Here is a 20,426-nt window from a genome sequence, read left to right on the forward strand (position 1 = left end):
TTTTTATGAATAAAAAAAGACTTGATGGAGGGGGCGGTAACGAATTCAAGAGTTAGAAATGGGAAACATAATGAAGGATTGTATTTTTATAGCACATCGAAAAAACGAACACAGTTTAAACGTATCTGTCTTTGTAATTTGTAGTTATTTTCTCTGTTTTGTACTCCAGAAACTATTGTAGGTTGGACCTGCTACAATGCCATATATTCATTTAATAAAATAAATTCAAGCCACACCCGATTGCTATTATGGCGCAATAATCTTGATTAATTTACTGTTAAATAAAGTGTACACTAAACTCTAAAAAGCAACGATCTTTGTTTTAATATTAACTTCCGGTGTCATGGGTCAAAGTTCGCAATTTTGACTCTCGTACACGATTGGCTGAGGGTGAGTGTTGTTGAGCCTCATTGGACATCGGTAAACACGCCTCTCACCAGCTTGAACCAGCACAACAAACTACAAGGTCAGAAACTTTCCTCAAAATGCTCTGTGAAATGTCCCGTGTTGCGTAAAAAACAGCAGAAATTAACCGGGCTATTACGTCCTATTTGGGTCCTGCTGTTAATAGATACGAGTGGCCATATTTAACGTTTGCCTTTAGAAAACCGGGGCTAGCAGTTAGCATCACGCTAATAGTTTGCTTTTACCTGTATTTCAAAGGGAACACAAGCTTCCTTTAGTGGTAATAATGTGTCGCGTTTCTTAATACGCGAATCAGTATTCAGCGGTATTCAGCTTTGTCAGAAAATCTCATAAAGCCTTTGACTGAAGGCACGTTGTTGTTGTCTTCTTTATCAGCTTGTTTAGCCTTTTTTTTTTTTTTTAGTCCCTGGTTCTGAAGCTGCTACCCCAACAGATTTTTGACAAAAAAGATTACACTATCCACAACAAAAATACACCTTCTTCAGCTTCCTCAAGAAGTGCAGTGTTCACCTGGACGATAAACTGATAGTGTAGATTGATTAAGTGATTTTTGGCCTAATTTTCCCCGCTTTACCTGAGCGTTTGACATGCTATGTTGAAAATAAGTGACATGATTATTGGGTATCAGGGCAAAAATATGTCATGAATATCTTTTTTTTTTTTAGCTCACTTTTCACAATTTCCTCTCAATAAACCCCCTCCGCCTCATCTGTGTCCCTCCAGGTTACCCATGCGTGTGTGAGCGAGCCAGCCAGCTGTCAGGATGTTGTCCGCTCAGCGGGCATGTGCAGCGGTGGCTGCCCGCCGCCTGGCCGGAGCTTGCGTCTCCTCAGCCCAGACACAGCGCTTGCGGATTCACACCTCGGTGTCGTGTCAGGACGAGGTCAAGCTGAATGCTGCGTGGGCCGGCCTGGCTAAGAAGCAGCTCAAGGGGAAGAACCCAGAAGATCTGATCTGGCGCACACCTGAGGGGCTCAACATCAAGCCGGTGTACACGCAAGCTGATTCCGAGGGTCGTGCCGACGAGCTGCCAGGAGTCTTTCCATACACTAGAGGGCCCTATCCCACCATGTACACCTACAGACCCTGGACAATCAGGCAGTATGCTGGCTTCAGCACTGTGGAGGAGAGCAACAAGTTCTACAAGGACAACATTAAAGGTAGACTGGTTTACCTTAAGTTGACTTAACTTAAATGTGGTTCTGTTTGGATGAATTATATTAAATCTTAAAACACTCAGAGTTCTAAAATTTTTCAGGTCTACAATCGTTTCATCTGTTACGACATTATGCCTTTTACACCCTACTTTGGGAGGAATTTAGGAAATGATGATCTCCAATTGTAAAAATTAAAAAAAGAAGAAGAAAAAAATTCATAGTGTGGGCTCGTGAAGCTGCTTCATAGGAACGTGTGGACTACATCATTTGAGTAGACGAAAAACATTAACATTAAATGAATAAATGATATTTTAAAAGCGTAGGCCAGTTTAGATTAAATATCCAATCATAAGCAAAAAATCATAAATGACATATCATGGGGCGTGCTGTGGTGGCGCAGGGGGTTAGCACGCCCCACGTTTCGAGGCCTTAGTCCTCGACGCGGACGTCGCGGGTTCGACTCCCGGTCCCGACGACCTTTGCCGCATGTCTTCCCCCCCTCTCCTTACCCTCCTTCCTGTCTGCCTACTGTCGAAAAAATACGAGCCACTAGCGCCGCAAAAACTCTTCGGAGAAAAAAAATAAATGCATATAAATGACATATCGACAAAAAGACTTTGTGATGGCAGTTCTTCATCACATAAAGTTTTCTATTGTTTGGAGTCCTGTTAAGTGGAAAAAAATCATTGAAGGTGCATCATTTGAGATTGTTTTCATAGTCTCTAAATTTACAAAAGCAAGCTCTAATGTATTCCACTGCAATTTTACTTGATAAACCAAAGCAAAGAAGCAAAAAATAATTTGTTTTTTCCAAAATTTTCTCCAAAAGAAAAATCTCAAAACGTGTGAGCTGTGTTTGCATTAAGGACCATTACTCTAAGACTCCTAAATAAAATCCAGTGCCATATATGGCAATAAAGCTCCGTTTTCCTTCATTCTGTCATCATAATGCTTTCAACACTCTCTATGTTCAGTACTAATATTATACCCAGTGAAATATTGGAATGTTTCTTACTATATATTAGAGACCGACTATAATCATGGATCTACAACAGCAAGAATATTGGTACGGCAACCTAAAAACAGAAGGGTGTGTGAACAGAAATGTAGTAATCGTGCACAAAATGACATCAGAAAAGAACATTCTGCTGCACAGGAGATGAGCATAGATGGACAATTTCCAATAACATCATGGAGAATCCAACCAGAAGTTTCAAAGCAAAATGACTGGAATATTTTTTGCAATATTGCATTGATTTATATGACATCAAAAAGATTTAATAAAATGAAGAATAAACACTAGCAACAGACGTTGCAGAAACAGACAATTTTCTAACATTTCTGGGTTTATCTGCTGTAATAAAAGCATTTTACAGAGCAAGAAAATGTTTCTTATCCTTTTTTTTTTTTTTTTGGCTGATCATAATTTTCAGTTTTGGTCCACAGTGATGCAGTTGATGTATGTTCAAATAAACCTGTAGCTGTGACTAAGTATCGCCACGAGTCACGGCTTCAGGTTGGCGTTGCCAAGCTGTGACAGCGTTCAGTTCTGGGGCAAAAAGCCTGTTAAGTTTGTGATTTGATGAAGCAGAAATGTTCACCGCGGGGCAACCGAAGATGTCGGAGATTAGCGCTCCGATCAACATAGCCTGACACAATGTTCCTGCAAGGTCAGCTTTAAGGCAGCAGCGTGTCGTCCGTGTTATTTCAGCAGACAGTCGTCTTGTCTCTCACCTATGAGTTATAAATGAGGGGCGCTGTTTGAAGCAGAATTATAAGCGATCACATTTTTGTTTTAAATGCTTTTATTTATCTCAAAACTGCTTGAGAAAGCCAATATTACTATGTATTCATAAGTCTGGTTCCTACTTAGGAATAGTTTACAGATGCCGGAAAGTGCCATTTTCATCTGAGCCAAATTAGACACATTAAATGACATATCTGTATTAATGCCATAACTGCTCATCTAAACTGTAGGCCTGGAAAGAAGAGAGTTATTCAGAAAACTAGTCAAGAGGGCCATGGTGACTTTGGAGGAGCTGCACAGATCCACATTATGGGGAATTAGTAGTAACACACTCAACATGTCTGGTCTTTGGTAGTGACAAGAAAGTCAGTGTGGAAAGTGATCCAGATGTGATAGAATTTGCTTTAGTGAAGATAAACTTCCAGAAGGACAACGACCGTAAACATACAGCCAGAGGGACTTTTACAACAGCTTATGTTAATAACAACAACAAAATGTTTCCCAAGGCTGGTGAAATACAAAGTTTTTACATTTTTATTTGTAAAAAACATATATACACTTTTTAGAGCTATGTACGGTGGAGTATTAGGGACATTGTAGATAAATTAAAACAAAACAAAAAAACTATAAAGGAGCAAATTTCCACCAAAAAAATTGACATTTTTACAATTTCACATATTTGCAAGAAAATAATTTATGTTTTCTGATTTGCAAAAATGAAAAAAAAAAAAAAATTAATGACTAAAGTGTAAAGGTGCAATATTAAAAGTAGGATATTTTCTGATTTTGTAAAGTCAGAAATTTGGGAGAAATTTTTTTTTTTTTTTTTCTCAAATCTCAAACGTTGACTGTTAATATCATTTTTTCTTAGTTTTTTTTTTTGGGCAGAAATGTACTCCTCCCACATCCTTTTTTACTTCTATCTACAGTGACCCTAATACTTTGCTATAGTTATGTATTGTATTGGTCTACCACATAAAAACTCAATGAAATGCATATAAATTTGAACTACTCACCCAACAGACATCTATCACCTTCAATTCTCCAAGTTCCAACCTTCCCCTTTTCTCTCACCTACAATCTGTCTCATCTATTCCGTTTCAGCGGGTCAGCAGGGTCTGTCTGTGGCGTTTGACCTCCCGACCCACCGTGGCTACGACTCAGACAATCCCCGAGTCCACGGGGACGTGGGGATGGCCGGAGTGGCTATCGACACCGTGGAGGACATGAAGATGCTCTTTGACGGAATCCCCCTAGAAAAGATGTCTGTGTCGATGACAATGAACGGAGCTGTTATCCCAGTATTGGCCATGTTTATTGTCACCGGGGAGGAACAGGGAGTGGCTAAAGAAAAACTAACCGGCACCATTCAGAATGATATTCTAAAGGAGTTCATGGTGCGCAACACCTACATTTTCCCTCCGGAACCATCCATGCACGCCATTGCAGACATCTTTGCATATACCTCCAAGGTATGGACCACACTGCTCCTGTGATTATGCTTTCCATGTATTTTTTATTTTATTTTTTACAGGTTTTCTTTTGCTTTGTTTTCAGCACATGCCTAAATTCAACTCCATATCCATCAGTGGCTACCATCTTCAAGAGGCCGGTGCAGATGCTATTTTAGAAGTAGCTTACACCATTGCTAACGGCCTGGAGTACTGCCGGACGGGTCTGAAAGCAGGCCTAACCATCGATGAGTTTGCGCCGAGGTGTGTGTGTGATTTAAATTTGATCGAAATGGTAACGTTAATACCTTCTAAAAAATTTGAAGACATGTTTATACCCCTCTCTGTATGATTGAGACAGATCCTAAGAAGCTGAAACCAAAGACTTTACGATAAAAAAAATTTAACTCCACTACATACCCAACTGCACCATATCTGTTGTTGTTTCTTTCTTTATAAAATAATGTAGCAATCTGAATGGCAAATCGCACACAAACCAGCCAGATGCTGCACACCAACGGGGAGGTATTCAGTGTTTTCACGTGGCGCCACAATAAACCCAGAATCAATGTTGACAATAGATCTGCTGACAAACGTTGCTTCTCAAAGCACACAAAAGCTGCACCCCAGCAGCTCCTAAGTCGTGCAATTAGTCATTGTAGAGAAGGCAGATGGCTGAAACCATTTCTAACTAATCAGATTTTCACCTGTCGGCGAGCGTTGTATCTACGGAGACGGCCCTTAAAGATAACTTTGTTGAATCGCTATGGATTCATTCAGGTCTATGCGATGGATTTCGTTCTGTTCATTCTTACCTCTTCTTATGTCCGATTTTTTTTTTCTCACATGAAATTTTTCTAATTTTCTACACTTTTCTAACATGGAACATCACTCATGCTGATTAGCATTTGAAGGCTTGTGTTGCATTGTAGTTAGTCATAGATGGGTTTTTCTTTTGTTTACCAGATATGGGCTACATCACATTATGAATGTTTTCATATTTTCTGTAAACGTGAATTAGGTCATATTTTTACATGCGCATTTTCTTCACAATTAAAGCTTTACTAACCTCCATTCATTTTGTGTCATGAGATCTATTTGCTTTTACAAATAGATCTCAGGAATTCCTGGCTGTTAAGGTCAGGAACCCTGATGATCTTATATCCAAAATATAATTTTTTACTTTTTACATTTTGTCACATTACAACCACAAAGTTCAATGTATTTTAATAGGATTTTTCTATTTCACATGTGTGGCATTTGTGGTTATTCAGCCTCGTACTCTGCAGGAGTACTTGTTGCTGCAGGGCTGTTGTCGTGAACAAAGTCACAGTCAGATTGATTGAGATATATGAAATATGTTTCCTTACATTTTTTGTCCTTCTTTTCTTTGCCAGGTTGTCATTCTTCTGGGGCATAGGGATGAATTTCTACATGGAAATAGCAAAGCTGAGGGCGGGCAGGAGGTTATGGGCCACGCTCATTAAAGAAAACTTCCAGCCCAAGAACCCCAAGTCTCTCCTCTTGCGCACACACTGCCAGACCTCAGGCTGGTCACTCACTGAACAGGTGAGCGAATCCATGCATTCGACCAAGATCCAAGCATCGTCTAGCGATGAGTTCAAAGCCGCAGCTTTCCCCTGCGCCTCCTTTCTCAGGATCCCTACAACAACGTGATCCGCACGGTGATCGAAGCCATGGCTGCTGTGTTCGGAGGCACCCAGTCACTTCACACCAACTCCTTCGACGAAGCTCTGGGTTTGCCGACGGTGAAGAGCGCTCGCATCGCCAGGAACACCCAGATCATCATCCAGGAGGAGTCGGGGATCCCTAAAGTGGCAGATCCCTGGGGCGGCTCATTCATGATGGAGGCGCTCACCGACGATGTTTATAACACGGCTCTGAAGGTGTTGTGGAGGCTGTTCTTAACTCTTGAAGTTTGACTGCACCTCGTTATTATAAAGCTAAATACATTTTATCTCTCTTATCGGTAAACACGTTTAATGTCGTTGCAACTAGGGGGTTTTCACACCTGATAGTCCGGCAGATTCGGTTCGATTGGGGACCGAAATTACAACATTTGTTACATTTTCAGTTGGTGCTGTTCGCTTTCATACTGTGATGTGTCAAACGATCCTAATTGAAAAATTCTGTTCCCCTCCTTACCTGTGGTGGCGCTACACGAAAAACCACTGGAGGAAATGACACAAAAACCTCAGAAGAAGATACGAGCGCAACTTCCTCCTTCACAAAATGTAAACAAAAATGGAGTAGATTTTTAGCGGTTGCGGGATTTCTCTTTTGTCTCTGGTAACAGACCACAAGCCATTTCTCCGTGTAGTGCTGTGCTCACGTGTTTGTTTAGGTTCTATTTACCCAGAATGCCCTGTGCTTTTTCAGCAGTTCGCTTCCTGCTTTTGGAGCGATTTCTGGTCTAATTGCACCAACATATGCATTCAAACCGCGCCAGAGTTCACTTTAATAGACTGCAGTTGTTAGGCTGACCAGAGTTTGCTTTTTTTGGTCTGCTTTGGATTGCACATTCACACCTCCCCAAGCAAACTGGATTTTCTAGATAAGTTGGAATTTGATCAAAGTGGACTAAGCATGGTTGGTGTCAATGCAGCCTTAGCCTGCCAGTTCCCACTGATCACTGGCTCTGTCTGTGTTTCTGCAGTTCATTAAAGACATAGAAGAGATGGGAGGCATGGCCAGAGCCGTGGCGGAGGGAATTCCAAAACTACGGATTGAGGAATGTGCTGCACGGAGACAGGCCCGCATCGACTCAGGTATCACACCGAGACATTTTCATCATCTTCAGTTTAATCCTCTCATTCTTGCCTATTTTCACTCCCTCCTGTGTCCTACTACCACAAAGTTGTCTGCCTGCAGCGAGCCGAGTTAAAGTAGCAGTGCGACCATGAAAACCATGCTGATGTATAGTTTATGATTCTACAGTGGCATGCAAAAAATTTTAGGTTTCATAAAGTTACCAAAATGAATCATGACTTCTGTTGCTCTATGTTTTAATATTTAGCATGATTTCTTAAATATTTAATAATATTTTTTTTCATTTCTGTGTTTGAAAGTAGTAAAAATGGAAAAGGGCTTGAAGCAAATCAGAAAGCCGCCATGACGGTTGCCGACCGTGGCAGTTACTGAATAATGTCTCCTTTTGCCAAGTCTTTAACATTTAATTTTAACAAGTACCCAGCACACAAATGCATGCAGAAATGCACACAAATCGCCATCTATGCACCATCTATTCAGTCATTTGCAATTTTCAATGTTATCTCTTATATCGTTTTTTTTTTTTTTTCCAATTAAAATACAAATGAGAGAAACGTTCTGTGAGCAGCAGCTGATATATTCACTGACAACTTTGTGAAATGACCCCAGAATAAAATTCACAGCTTGCAATATCTGCATGCTGTGAATATTGGCTCGGCCTGTCCTTTTCTGCCTAAAAACTTCAAAGTTATGGTTTTATTCTCATTTAGAATGTCTCTCTGTAATCCCCCCTGGCATGCACTTTAAACTTTTTTGCTTGGCAGGGCTTTTGCATACAGACACATAAAATAATTTATGATCCTCCAGATGGGCTCTTCCCCATTAGCTTCCTACTGAAAGTTTCATTCTGTGCTGTGAAAATGGAACCGAACAAACTGTGATAGCAGACAGAGACAGAGAAGAAAATGCGGTTTTTAAAATGGTTTCATCTATTGGGGAAGAAGCTATCCAAACTGTCCTGACTCTTTGTGGGAAAAATCATTGATCCCTTTTGTCAAATCACGACTTAAACACGGAGAACCACTTTTTTTTTTGTTTCATTTTATCAGCAAACCAGTTCCAGTTAATACCAGAATTTTACAATCAGCATGTTTTCCAGACAGTACCCGACTGAAAACGAAAAGTGGGATTAAATAAGCAACACATCAGACACATTTACAAATTCGAGAACAGATGATAAATAAGTTATTTGCATCGGTTTAGAAAGTGTTGAAATGTCGTCACCAAGGCTTTGGGTCTTCAGTGAGAGATGTTATTCATATATGGAGAAAACATGGAGGGAGTGGTGAACTCTTTTGCGGCTGCTTTGCTGCTTCAGGATCTGGGCGAGTTGCCACGAATTGTTACAAAACTACGAATTCTGCTCTCCGGTAGAAATCCTAGAGAAAAATGTCCAGCCGGCATATCGAGGCGTTAAATGAATCCAAGTTATGCACCAAGACTGTGATCTAGTACACTGGCAAATGGCTAGCGTAAAAGAATCTTTTGATGTGCTCTAATCAAAGTCCAAACTTAAATGCGATTGAGCTGTTCCCTTCCAGTTCGAAAACCAAACCAGAAATAAAAGGAGGTTTTCTGGTGGTGCCCAGTTCACATCATTTTTTCGATAAGATTCGTTCTTCTCTGACGAGAAACACTTACTGAGCTTTCAAATCATTAATGGCGTGAATGACATTTACAAAGTGCTGCTTCGGCGAACACAAATTGCACATCATTATGTGATCCCACCTTCGTGTCTTTTGCTGCGTTGTGAGGTGAACTGAGGTGGGATTGGGCAGCATAATCCAGTTATTACAACAGGGAATAATTGAGACTCAGATCTGCTTTTCTCTACAGCAGTTTGTCGTTCTGTAAGTCAGTTCAGTAGCTCTTTGATGCCAACTCTTCTCATTAATATTCGTTGGCTTTTCAGGGTCACCTTGTTGTTGTTTTTTTTTTTCTCACTATTTGTTCTTTCTGTTTTGTTGGACCTTGAATCCTGATTGTCTTTTGATCCCTTTGGATTTAGTGCTGAGGGACTGAATCGTAAAATGCTTTTAGAAATCACATCCAAGAATTTTGAATGTATTTCTCAATATTTAACATAAAGGGAAAACAATCATTTCTGTCAAGCGTATATTTAAATTTAAGATTTACATTTGTAATCTTGGCAGATTTAGGCTTTAAGTTATTATTTTTTATATTACCAACATGTTATTTCGTCCAGTGGAAACAGGAAAAACCTGGCCGGCTATTACAGGAAGGGTTTTGTTGCTGTAATACTAATGCAAAGTTGTCCGTTGATTATTGAAATGGGTACAGATAATTTTTGTGCTGTTTTCCAATTTTTACTTTTTATTAAATAAGGTCATTTAACATTGTTTTGTCCAAGTGATGCCTGACTCCTTTCAACCCTTTTAGCTTAATAAAAATAATTTTAAAATTAAATTTGTATGCCATACAGTGAGTGAGGAAGATAAACACTTTACTTACAGAAGCCATCGGGCGCTTTCCTTTGATTTATTTTATATTGCTGAAATAGAAGACTGCTGCCCCTCCCACCCACATTCCTGGGCTGTTACAAATCATGTCTCATCTCAGTCTTTAAAGATCATTTGCTCTATTTAAGATTAAACGGACCAATTAGACAAGATCTGGATTCTCTTACTGAACAAATTTTAAACCTTTAGCTTAGCGTTACACCTGCTTTCCTGCAATCTGAACAGTTGCATAATGATTATGGAGTCTGACAGTCACTGGGAGGAAGGACCCACGATAAAACTAAGTTGGGCATTTAGGATGTAATAGCTTCTTAAATCGTCAATTGTCATAACTATTGCTAAAAAGAATTCACAATACTCAATATCACAGTTACAATTGTTGTCTCTGTTTGGAATAAAAGAAAAATATGGAATATAGAGGCTCTAATATTACTATTTTGTGTGTTTCTTGCTTCTGGATATCCTCACTGAGGGGCCATTAAGGACATTTATACTTTATTCTATTGTTTTGCTTAACATAGATAATTGTAGAATGTCGGAAATTTGCCCTGTAGTTGGATATGAACATACGTAAAGAAGCATGCATAACTTAAAACTGGCAACAGCAGAGCAGCACACCGATGTTTTGAGTTTGTGTAATATCTCAGAAAAATATTCTCCTGTTGTACTTTGATGCTCAGTTTAGATGTCAAATATTACATAATTTTTGAATTAATTAGGGAGATGGCAACAAAACAACATTTATTTTTTTTGTCTGAATACAACCAGCCAGAACAGCAAGATGCAAATCACCAGCTTTATTATCAACGATTCAAGACGGTCTGCTTTCAGCTGGTCCAATCTAACACTGACCAGTCCATCTCACCCTGTTTTTGTTGAGGCTCCTGCACATGAATGCCTTTTGTATGTTTATTTTTTCTTTCTTTAGGGTCAGAGGTGATTGTTGGTGTGAACAAGTACCGCCTGGAAAAAGAGGAGACCGTGGAGGTGCTCGCCATAGATAATACCATAGTACGTCAGAAGCAGATTGAGAAACTGAAAAAGGTCAGTCCCGCAATTGACTTGGACGCACCGTGCGGCTGGGAAGATTACAATGCTCAAAGAAAAGTGGTGGAGGACCACAGGTTGTATTCAGAGGGTCATGTCTAAAAACGATGAAGCATTTTAGTTCCAAAAAACCCTTCAACTGCAGTCATGTTATGGAATTGTTTCAAACGCATAATGCACCATTATACATATAATACCAACAAGTTAGGACATTTTCTGTCTCCTTTAGGTTCTCTGATGATGTCTTATGTTTTTTAAGTCTTCTTTTAGCATCCTACGGTCTGCTTTCAAGGTTAGGTTGCAAAGGACAGCCTGACTTGGCCATTTTCAGCTGTTTGATGTTTTCCACCGTTAAGCTATTTTCTGTTCTATAAAAAAATTATATGAAATTCTTATGAGACCTCTTTAAATCCCTTACCAGACTCATAAACTGCTGCAGCTTTCTTTCTGAGGGCCTCAACAGTTTTTTATTCTCATCACTAACTGCGAATGTTATGGTGAGATCCCAAGTAAATGTTTGGGGTTTAAACACCTCAAAACGTAATTCAAATTGCAATACTGTATGTGTGTGCAATATCAGAATGTGAGGATGTTCGAATTCATTTCTCACCCCCAAAATTGCATTAATTGAAATAGCATTTTCCAGAAAAAAATCAAAGATTTTTCTTTAGTTTGTATTCTTAGTTTATTTCACTAGAGTTTTTCAATGTTGCTTCAATAACATTAAGTATCTATACGTCCAGATATGAGGAAAAAATAGCATTGTGTAGGGTGTACTAATGTTTTTTACGTCTTTATGATGCTGACCCTCATCCACTGGGAGAAAATGATCTTTTTTCCTTATTCCCTGGTAAAATCATGTCTTTTTGTGGGATTTGGAGGGAAATAAACTGGACACTGCTTTGCCAAATATGAACAGTCTGTGCTCCGAGCTCCATGCTTGAAACAGATGAGTTTTGAACTCGGCACATAAACTGTTTTCCCTGCAGAAATATTTAATTCGTGTCCTAAACGTTGATATTTATTTCAACCAACAGCGAAGCAAAAATAGACCAAAACTGATGTTCTACTGTACAGACATTTTAAGAGTTTGAATTTGCTGCATGTTGGTGTTTTTAATATCACAGCAATGCCGGACACCGATGAGTTGTAAAGTCCTGGTTATTGGAAAAAAGAACAAAGGAGAGATTGCATTCGTCAATGAAATTTGAGGAAAGTCTTTCTTTTTTTTTTTCTTCCTTTCTCCGTCTTACATTTGGATTTTAGACGGTTCACAACCACCAGGCACAGGGAGTGGAATTGAATTAATCACTGGTGAAATAAAAATAGAAAACAATAATAACCATCCCGTGGCTTACAAGTTATATGTCCAGCCAACCAGCCATCAATTTCTCCATATGGTTGTCAAATCAGATAAACTGATGAAAGGTTCAGCTAACCATTAGTTGGTTCATCTGTTTGGCAAACCATCAATTTGTGTGTTTTGTAAGACAAAAAATAATTTTTCCATCTCTCTCTCTCTATTGAAATGTCTTTATAATGAAAAAGTGTAATAACACAATATTTAAAATGAAGCCTTTCCTGATATATTTCTAGGTAATTAGGAAGAAGAACCACTAATACACACCCTAACTGGTTCTCTCTAGTGCCCGACGTTGCTTTTGAAACATTTCCGTGATATAAAAAGAAGGCAGAATTTTAACAGTGCTCATCATTTATCAAACTGCACAAAAAGAATAATAACATTTTAGAAATGGGTGGCAACAATAACATGGATTAACGTTGATTTCATTTACCCTAGAAACCACAGGTGGTGTAACCAGACCCTTCATGACATTAAATTACGGTCTTGAACCACTTTTCTCAAAGCTGACATCATGTGACAATAATTATGTAAACTGTCTATCTCAATGATATTTTTTTAAAAAACAACTGCTATTTAGTTTGCTTTTCAGTTCGCAGAAAGCCTTCTGTGTGCCTTTCTCTGTGAAAGAAAGCCACAGTGGACACTGCTTTCTTTCAGGTTCTTTCTTATCTATAGCTTCCCAGCTTATTTCATTCTTACCAGCTCACTATTTTATGTTAGGTGAAGGAAAGTCGTGATCCCGAGGTAGCGAAGAAGTGCCTGGCAGCTATTGAAGAGTGTTCCCGAACCAGGGAGGGCAACCTTCTCGCCCTGGCAGTGGAGGCGGCGCGGGCCAGGTCAGAACCGCTCCGCCAGAACAAACTTTGTTTATGCTGGAAGGCACACTCAGTGCATATAGAGCACTTTCATTCGTCTTGGTGTAGAATTTTTGCCACCTGTGTAATTTCAGCAAATGTGAAGACCTGATGATAAATAACTGGCATTTGCTGACTCATAAAGTAACACGGTCGTTCACATCCTTTCTCCAGAAGCTGTAGCTAAAGAGGCACTTAAGTCAAGGGGGCTTAACCCTCCTATTATGTTCGTTTCTAGTGTACAGCAAAAATGTTCGTGGGTCAATTTGACCCGGGGAGTTTTTAATCATGCAATAGTGTCAGAAACTAAAAGATTTCTCCAAAACATTTTTGTATCTGATTATTAACTCCAATACTACTTTTTTCATTTCAATTAATATTTGTGCAATGATGTTTTTTTATTTCTCAGAAATTAAGGATCAATGACGACAACCTGCTCATTTGGACATAAAAAATGGAATTTACATTTTTAATGTCCACTGAAAAAAACCTAGACACAAAAAAACTATAATTTCCTTGAAATTTATCTTTGGTCATTTTTTTTATATTACACTTCTTTTTTTTTTTCAATGGGTGATTTTTATAGTTGAATTTGAGACACACATACTGTTCTGGGTCAAATTGACCCACTGATTAAAATCAAGACAAATGAGTCATGTAGAGAGTATTTATGTTTTTCTCCACTTCTGCTGAGTGTCACTCAGTGCGGGTGGAGTTTGTCCACGGGAACAGAATGGATTCCCTTCAAAAGTTGCGTGAACACCTGCTTTCTCGCAGTTTTCTAGTGAAGTAAAGAGAGTAGTGAGAAAGTGGGCTTGTGTGTGTCTTGGTGTGCATGTATGGGTGTGGTGGGTTGTGTTTGTGTGTGTGTGGTGAAATATGGTTCATAGCTGCAAGGAAACATATAGAAATGGACATTTTTAAATCTTTTTTTGCACTTTAACCTGACTGCCGGGTCAAATTGACCCGAACAGTATCTGTGTAAGAAGTAGACCTAGGGGTTGGTACAAATGTGTAAAATTTATAAATTTTAAATTTATATGTAGAGTGCACCTATTAAGACAAATAGAAAAAGTTTCATGCAAAAAAAAAATTCCAACTATTTTAAAAAAAAATTTTAACTTTAAAACGGGTCAATTTTGAAAATTAACAGGAGGGTTAATTTTCATGTTGCATATAGACATTGATAAACTCACCAGGGAAAGCCACCTCAAACCGCCTCTTTTTAAACATTCCCTGATGTCATTTTAATGAACTAACCTCATGATTAGATGTCAAGTTATATTTCAGTTGGTATAGTAGTAATCAGTTGCAATCTGAAATGCATGTGTGTGTTTTTGTGAGTGTGGATGAGTGAAATGTGGCTCTATTGCAAAGCTCTGAGTAGTCTAATGTCTACAAATGCAACATACAGTACAGACCCATAGTTTGGACACACCTTTTAATTCAATGAGTTTCCTTTATTTTCATGACTACTGACATTGTAGATTCACACTGAAGGCATCAAAACTATGAATAACACATGTGGAAATATGCACTAAACAAAAAAGTGTAAAACAACTGAAAATACCCCTTATATTCTAGTTTCTTCAAAGTAGCAACCTTTTGCTGTGATTACTGCTTTGCACACACTCTGCATTTTCTTGATGAGCTTCAAGAGGTAGTCACCTGAAATGGTTTTCACTTCATAGGTCAACCTGCCCTGTCAGGTTAATAAGTGGGATTTCGTGCCTTATAAATAGTCATGAAAATAAAGAAAACCCATTGAATTAGAAGGTGTGTCCAAACTTTTGGTCTGTACTATATATATATATATATATATATATATATATATATACCCCCAAAGGTGGCGGAGAACGCCAGAGCTAAGATCCTGTGGGACTTCCAGATCCAGACAGACAAAATGGTAATGGCGAACCAACCAGACATTGTCGTAGTGGATAAACAACAGAGGAAAGCCGTTGTGATAGATGTAGCAATACCAAGCGACTACAACATCAGGAAAAAGGAGCATGAGAAACTAGAGAAATACCAGGGCCTCAGGGAGGAACTGGAGAGGGCCTGGAAGGTGAAGACCACAGTGGTGCCTGTGGTCATCGGGGCCCTCGGGGCAGTCACCCCCAAACTGGACCAATGGCTACAACAGATCCCAGGAACAACATCAGACATCTCAGTCCAGAAATGTGCAATCCTTGGCACAGCCAAGATACTGCGCAGAACCCTCAAGCTCCCAGGCCTCTGGTAGAGGACCAGAGCTCAGAGGATAAGAACCACCCGCGGTGGGTGAGAAGGGAATTTTTTTTATATATATATATATATATATATATATATACATTCAGTCCATTTACTATTAAAAAACCCAATTTGGATTCAGGTTTGTAACTATGTGGAAGTCTCAAAGCTGCTGTTCATAGTTGGAAAAGGCCTTTTTGATCTTTCCTGGAAAATCTCCGTTTTCTGATTCTTAGCAATCAGGGTCTCAGAAGCCACATTCTACTAAAACTGCACCTTTAAGTGCATATAATGATCTTTTGATCGCTGCATATGATGGAAATTGTTCTACACTTGCATTACTGAGCCTCAGCGTCGCATTGGACACTGTGGATCACGTTATTTTTCTCAGTAGGCTCAAACATCGGGCTGTTATTTCTAGCTCTCTGTCGCACTGATTTTCTTCCAATTTAAAGGAGAGAATATTCTCTGTAAAAGCAATTCACCCATTGTTATTTTTTTTCCTTGTATTTCCTTTGTTTGGTGTTTCAACATCATCTCCTACCAATATGGGCTAGCAACATTGAGTCATCTGGGGGGGGGGTTTAAATAAGTGATCCACCTTGAGTCGAAACAAAACATTAATTTCTATTAAAGAATCCCTTTAGGTGCAAAATAGCCTGCAGCTGGGATTTCCATTTGTAGGGAACTCAGGTTCATTTTTACAGTATTAATTTTATTCAAAGAGGACCGCATCTGCTCTTCTATCATAAAAATTATTCATTTTGCAATATCTTAGTATCTAAATCTCTTTCAATTTCCAAAATATGTGAAAAACTGGGTTCTGAAGGGAGATTAAATACTGTTTGTCAGAGTAAATACATGAACTAGATGCATCATATTCAGCCAATCCTGCTGATGAAATGCTGGAAGCCGTGTACAAGATGTATTTAGTGGTTTTTACATTTGTTCAGGCAACCCGACCCTCTTTGTATTATTGGTTGAATTCTCTAAAACTCTATTACGCAACCCTCAGACTGAAGTCCTTTCTGCAAACGTAATTGAAAGGGAAAAAGGAAAATCCAGTGAAACACAAAATCCCCTTTTGGAAACGGTTTTCTTTATTGAGTTTCAGTGGGAGAAGGGGATGCTGAGCGATGGTTATTGTGGTCGTTTTTTTACGTAGATGCTCTGTCGGTGAAATAACCGACGCAATGAAGAAAGTGTTTGGTGAGCACAAGGCCAGCACCAGGATGGTGAGCGGGGCGTACCGCAGCGAGTTCGGAGAGCACGAGGAGATCGCTCTGGCCAACAACAGGTAGAAAACGACCCCCGTTCTCTTTATGGCTGTCTGCATGGCAAGTTGAGTCTTATATCTTTCTCGTTTTTTTAACAATTAAGAGTTACAGAGTTTAAGAAACACGAGGGCAGGAACCCTCGTCTACTGGTGGCAAAGATGGGACAGGATGGCCACGACAGGGGTGCCAAGGTCATCGCCACTGGCTTTGCCGACTTGGGATTTGATGTTGACATTGGACCGCTGTTTCAGGTCAGTGATTCTTCTTATCTGTATTTGCTATGGCTAACCCCTGCTACTGTAGCTTCCTTCCATTACAAATGTGTGCAACACTTTGTAGATGGCCAGCTAATCACACTCGAATACGTTTGTTCACGCAATAAGTCCTTAAAAAAACATGCCGCGCCATCATCCTCCTACCGCTTCCTGTCGTCTACTTTGTCGTTTCTGCCAGTGGTAACATCCGGTTTTTGATCACGTGCGATGCGAAAAAAGTGTTTCCATTGCAAAATGAACCAGTTTTGACACAGATGGGGAACGACCTCATCCTAGTGCAAAAACGTTTTATTGAAAAACATATATATATATTTTTTTTAATTGCCATATTTCCATTAAGCACATTTATTTTCGTAATTCAAATTTGCGCAAATGATTAATGGTCTATTGAAATGCAGCTTATGAGCGGTTTCAGTGGCGAACATTACACAATAGCTTTAGCTTGATGACGGAGCTAAACAAATCTGCTTCATGCTACCTTTTAACCAGTTGAAAATACCCATTTTATGGCGTTAATTTATGGTAGTAATCTGCACATTCTTCTGTGTTATATGACACTGAGGGAAAGCTAGAAAGAAACCTTTTTAATGTTAAAATCTGACACAGTAACTGCATTTATGAGCTAATTCGCGCAAGTTTCCTCGCATCTGTCTGTTTCATTCATCCATTCATCCATCCAGAAGCAAAGGGAGAATAAGAGAACGGATTTGCTGCTTCCCACCACTGATTAGCCTCTGGCGGCGCGGATAGAAAGTGCGAGTGAAAGACAACATAAGATAATGTGTCTGCTCACAGCACAGCTCTCCTTAGGACCTGCATTGTTTTGGTTGATGCCTCTAGCTTTCCGTCACCCTCCTGAGAAATTCAGCTTATATGTATTTGGTAGAGAAATATTTGCAGTTAAGAAAGATATTTAACACATTTTAAAAAATCTTGTCAGAGAGAGGAGCAAACCTCACACATGATTAGAAAGAAATTATTTGTACTCTGTGTGGTGCGGCTCTATTGCTTCTTTTTTTTTCGTTTGTTTGTTTGGTGGTGTTGTGTCTGTTCTTGAGTTGCAAGCTTGCCCTTCCAACAGACTCCCCGGGAGGTCGCCCAGCAGGCGGTAGACGCCGACGTCCACTGCGTTGGGGTCAGCACGTTGGCAGCAGGACACAAGACCCTGGTACCAGAGCTCATCAAAGAGCTACGGAAGCTCGACAGGCCAGATATCCTGGTCATTTGCGGAGGAGTCATCCCACCACAGGTAACGTCTGGGTTGTATTTTCACCAAGTTTTAACGCTTACTTCGTTTGGAAAAGTCCTAGCTAAAGTCCAGGAAAACTGGGGCTGCAGTTTCACAATAATTTTGCTGATAAAGGTAAAGATTATATTGGTAACTGGAATGCCACTATGTAAATTCACTCCATACGTCAGTCCCTCTAGTTTGTTGTGATCCCATAATCACCCAAAACCAACGGATCCCCACGTTTTTTGCCCTAATGCAAAATTCTGAGTTTATTCCACAAAAATAGCCAAAAACTTTGAGTTTTAGTGACTGCTAACACCCACCTGCAGGTGGCGGTGTTTTTTGCTCCTACTACACTACTTCCTCAGCCTTACTTAATGTCAAGGTGTAGTAGATACTGTATGTGTAGTGATCGATACGGGCAGTAACAAAAATCCATTTAATGAGGCGAGGACTGAAGTTAACCAAGGCATTCATGAAAAGAAAGCAACAGAGTTATGTAGAGATGTTATATTTCTGTCAGTTTAAAAAAAAATAGAAGAATGTATCCCACGTGACTAAGAACTAAAATCTGATAAAACCTGACACTGACCTGTGTCTCTCCGCCTTTTGTAGGACTATGAATTCCTCTATCAGAGCGGCGTGTGCGCCATATTTGGTCCAGGAACCAGGATTCCTCAAGCTGCAGTCGAAGTTATTGACAATATTGAAAAGAGCCTGGAGAAAATACGACAAGCCATGTAAGAAAAAAAAGCAAAATGCTGTTTTTCCATGAACGGTGTGGTTTATTTCATTTAAACTTTGTGTCACAGTATGTGAATTTCATTCCCTGCTCTTCTTGGATGCTTCAGAAATGAGGTTAATGAAATGCTTATCATCTGACGGCGGTGTAGACCTGCTCGCAACGTGATATTCTGCCGTTTCCTAGCAGAGTGTAATTAAAGTCAGAGGAGTCGCCATGTGTAGATAGAAACCGAAATCAAGTGTCCTTCTTTATAACTCTCTCCTCCTTAGCTCACTCTAAGGACTTTTAATGTCGAGGTCATTTTATTATTTCTCCTGCATGTTTAAAAGCAATTAAAATTATTGTTCAGAGAAAAGCATTAGTGATCACAATGTTGAAAACAGTCGGAGATGTGATTTTTTTTTCTTTCTATGTGATCTACATCCTGCTTTAGACACTTGGGTTGAAATAAAGTTATTTTTTAAACTTTGGCAGTGCTCTGTCACGTCAACCACCTCATTCTTTCTGGGATTTATATTGAATATATAGAGAGATTTGATTCCCATTCTTCTTTTGTTCCCCATTTCTGCACCGTTCTGTTTATGGCTAAACTTTGGCAACAGGTTATGTTCCCGTTTTTGGTCCAGATAGTGATCAATTTGACGGTTACAGTTTAATTTTAAGCATTTGTGATCTTTGCTTGGCATATGTTGGATTGATGGCAATAAGATTAAAGGCGTTTATGACCTTTTTGTCGTATTCAGTTCCTCTGCCCGCAATCACAAAATAAAACTACAATCTGAGAAATTGCCTCACATCCTTTGCCCTTTAAAAAAAACGACCGTGAACACGTCACATTATTTTTCTATTTTTGTTTTTGTATCACTTGTTTGTACATGGTGGTGTTACTTTTTCTCCAAGTTCTTCTATGCATTTTTTTTTTTTGCTTTTACCTTTTTGACCGGCATTGTTGCAGACAGCAAAGTGTTTCATTGCACATGGGAACATGTCAACTATGCATGTGACGAAACCTACACACAGCAAGGCTGTTATGATCATCACGGCATATAAATATCACCATTTCACAACAAATGCCTTTCCTGTTCGGTTCCTATAAAAAAACAACAACATTCACCACTTTTGATGTTTTACCCCTTTTATTGCTCATAGGGATCAATTACAATAAATTTGAGCTTTTTTGATAAAAATTATAATGACAATGTAAATAATGATGAATAAAAAGATGAAATATTCCTTAAATATTCTCCCCGTTCCAGTCAGATTTCAGTAGTTTCTCCTTTGGTTGCGATCAAAGCATGATGTCTCTTTGGACAGTTCTCTGTCAGTGCTACACATCCGGACGCTGCAA

The 20,426-nt window shown here is 39.3% G+C and overlaps 1 protein-coding gene across 2 annotated transcripts; it reads left to right on the plus strand.

The window, feature by feature from the left end:
* Positions 1–357: 357 nt before the first annotated feature.
* Positions 358–19,807, plus strand: mmut (methylmalonyl CoA mutase). Of its 2 annotated transcripts, XM_032585002.1 has the most exons (13): positions 358–466; positions 1,150–1,586; positions 4,435–4,802; positions 4,888–5,045; positions 6,179–6,350; positions 6,440–6,688; positions 7,459–7,570; positions 10,980–11,095; positions 13,185–13,300; positions 16,716–16,847; positions 16,931–17,078; positions 18,184–18,351; positions 18,949–19,077. In XM_032585002.1, exons 2-13 carry the CDS (start codon positions 1,190–1,192, stop codon positions 19,075–19,077), a joined length of 2,265 nt encoding a protein of 754 aa, XP_032440893.1. In that variant the 5' UTR covers positions 358–466; positions 1,150–1,189. The 2 variants fall into 2 exon arrangements, with proteins under 2 accessions (XP_032440893.1, XP_032440892.1); XM_032585001.1 differs by lacking the exon at positions 358–466 and having other exon boundaries at positions 1,190–1,586; positions 18,949–19,807.
* The last annotated feature ends 619 nt before the right edge of the window (positions 19,808–20,426 follow it).

This window comes from Xiphophorus hellerii, chromosome 15 (assembly GCF_003331165.1).
Source record: "Xiphophorus hellerii strain 12219 chromosome 15, Xiphophorus_hellerii-4.1, whole genome shotgun sequence".
Classification (NCBI taxonomy): domain Eukaryota; kingdom Metazoa; phylum Chordata; class Actinopteri; order Cyprinodontiformes; family Poeciliidae; genus Xiphophorus; species Xiphophorus hellerii.

Excerpts from the sequence above, each read along its gene's own strand:
- mmut (XM_032585002.1), top strand. The coding sequence starts at position 1,190 with ATGTTGTCCGCTCAGCGGGCATGTGCAGCGGTGGCTGCCCGCCGCCTG. Across the intron at positions 11,096-13,184 it reads AGATTGAGAAACTGAAAAAG|GTGAAGGAAAGTCGTGATCC; the intron begins GTCAGTCCCGCA and ends ATTTTATGTTAG. Across the intron at positions 13,301-16,715 it reads GTGGAGGCGGCGCGGGCCAG|ATGCTCTGTCGGTGAAATAA; the intron begins GTCAGAACCGCT and ends TTTTTTACGTAG.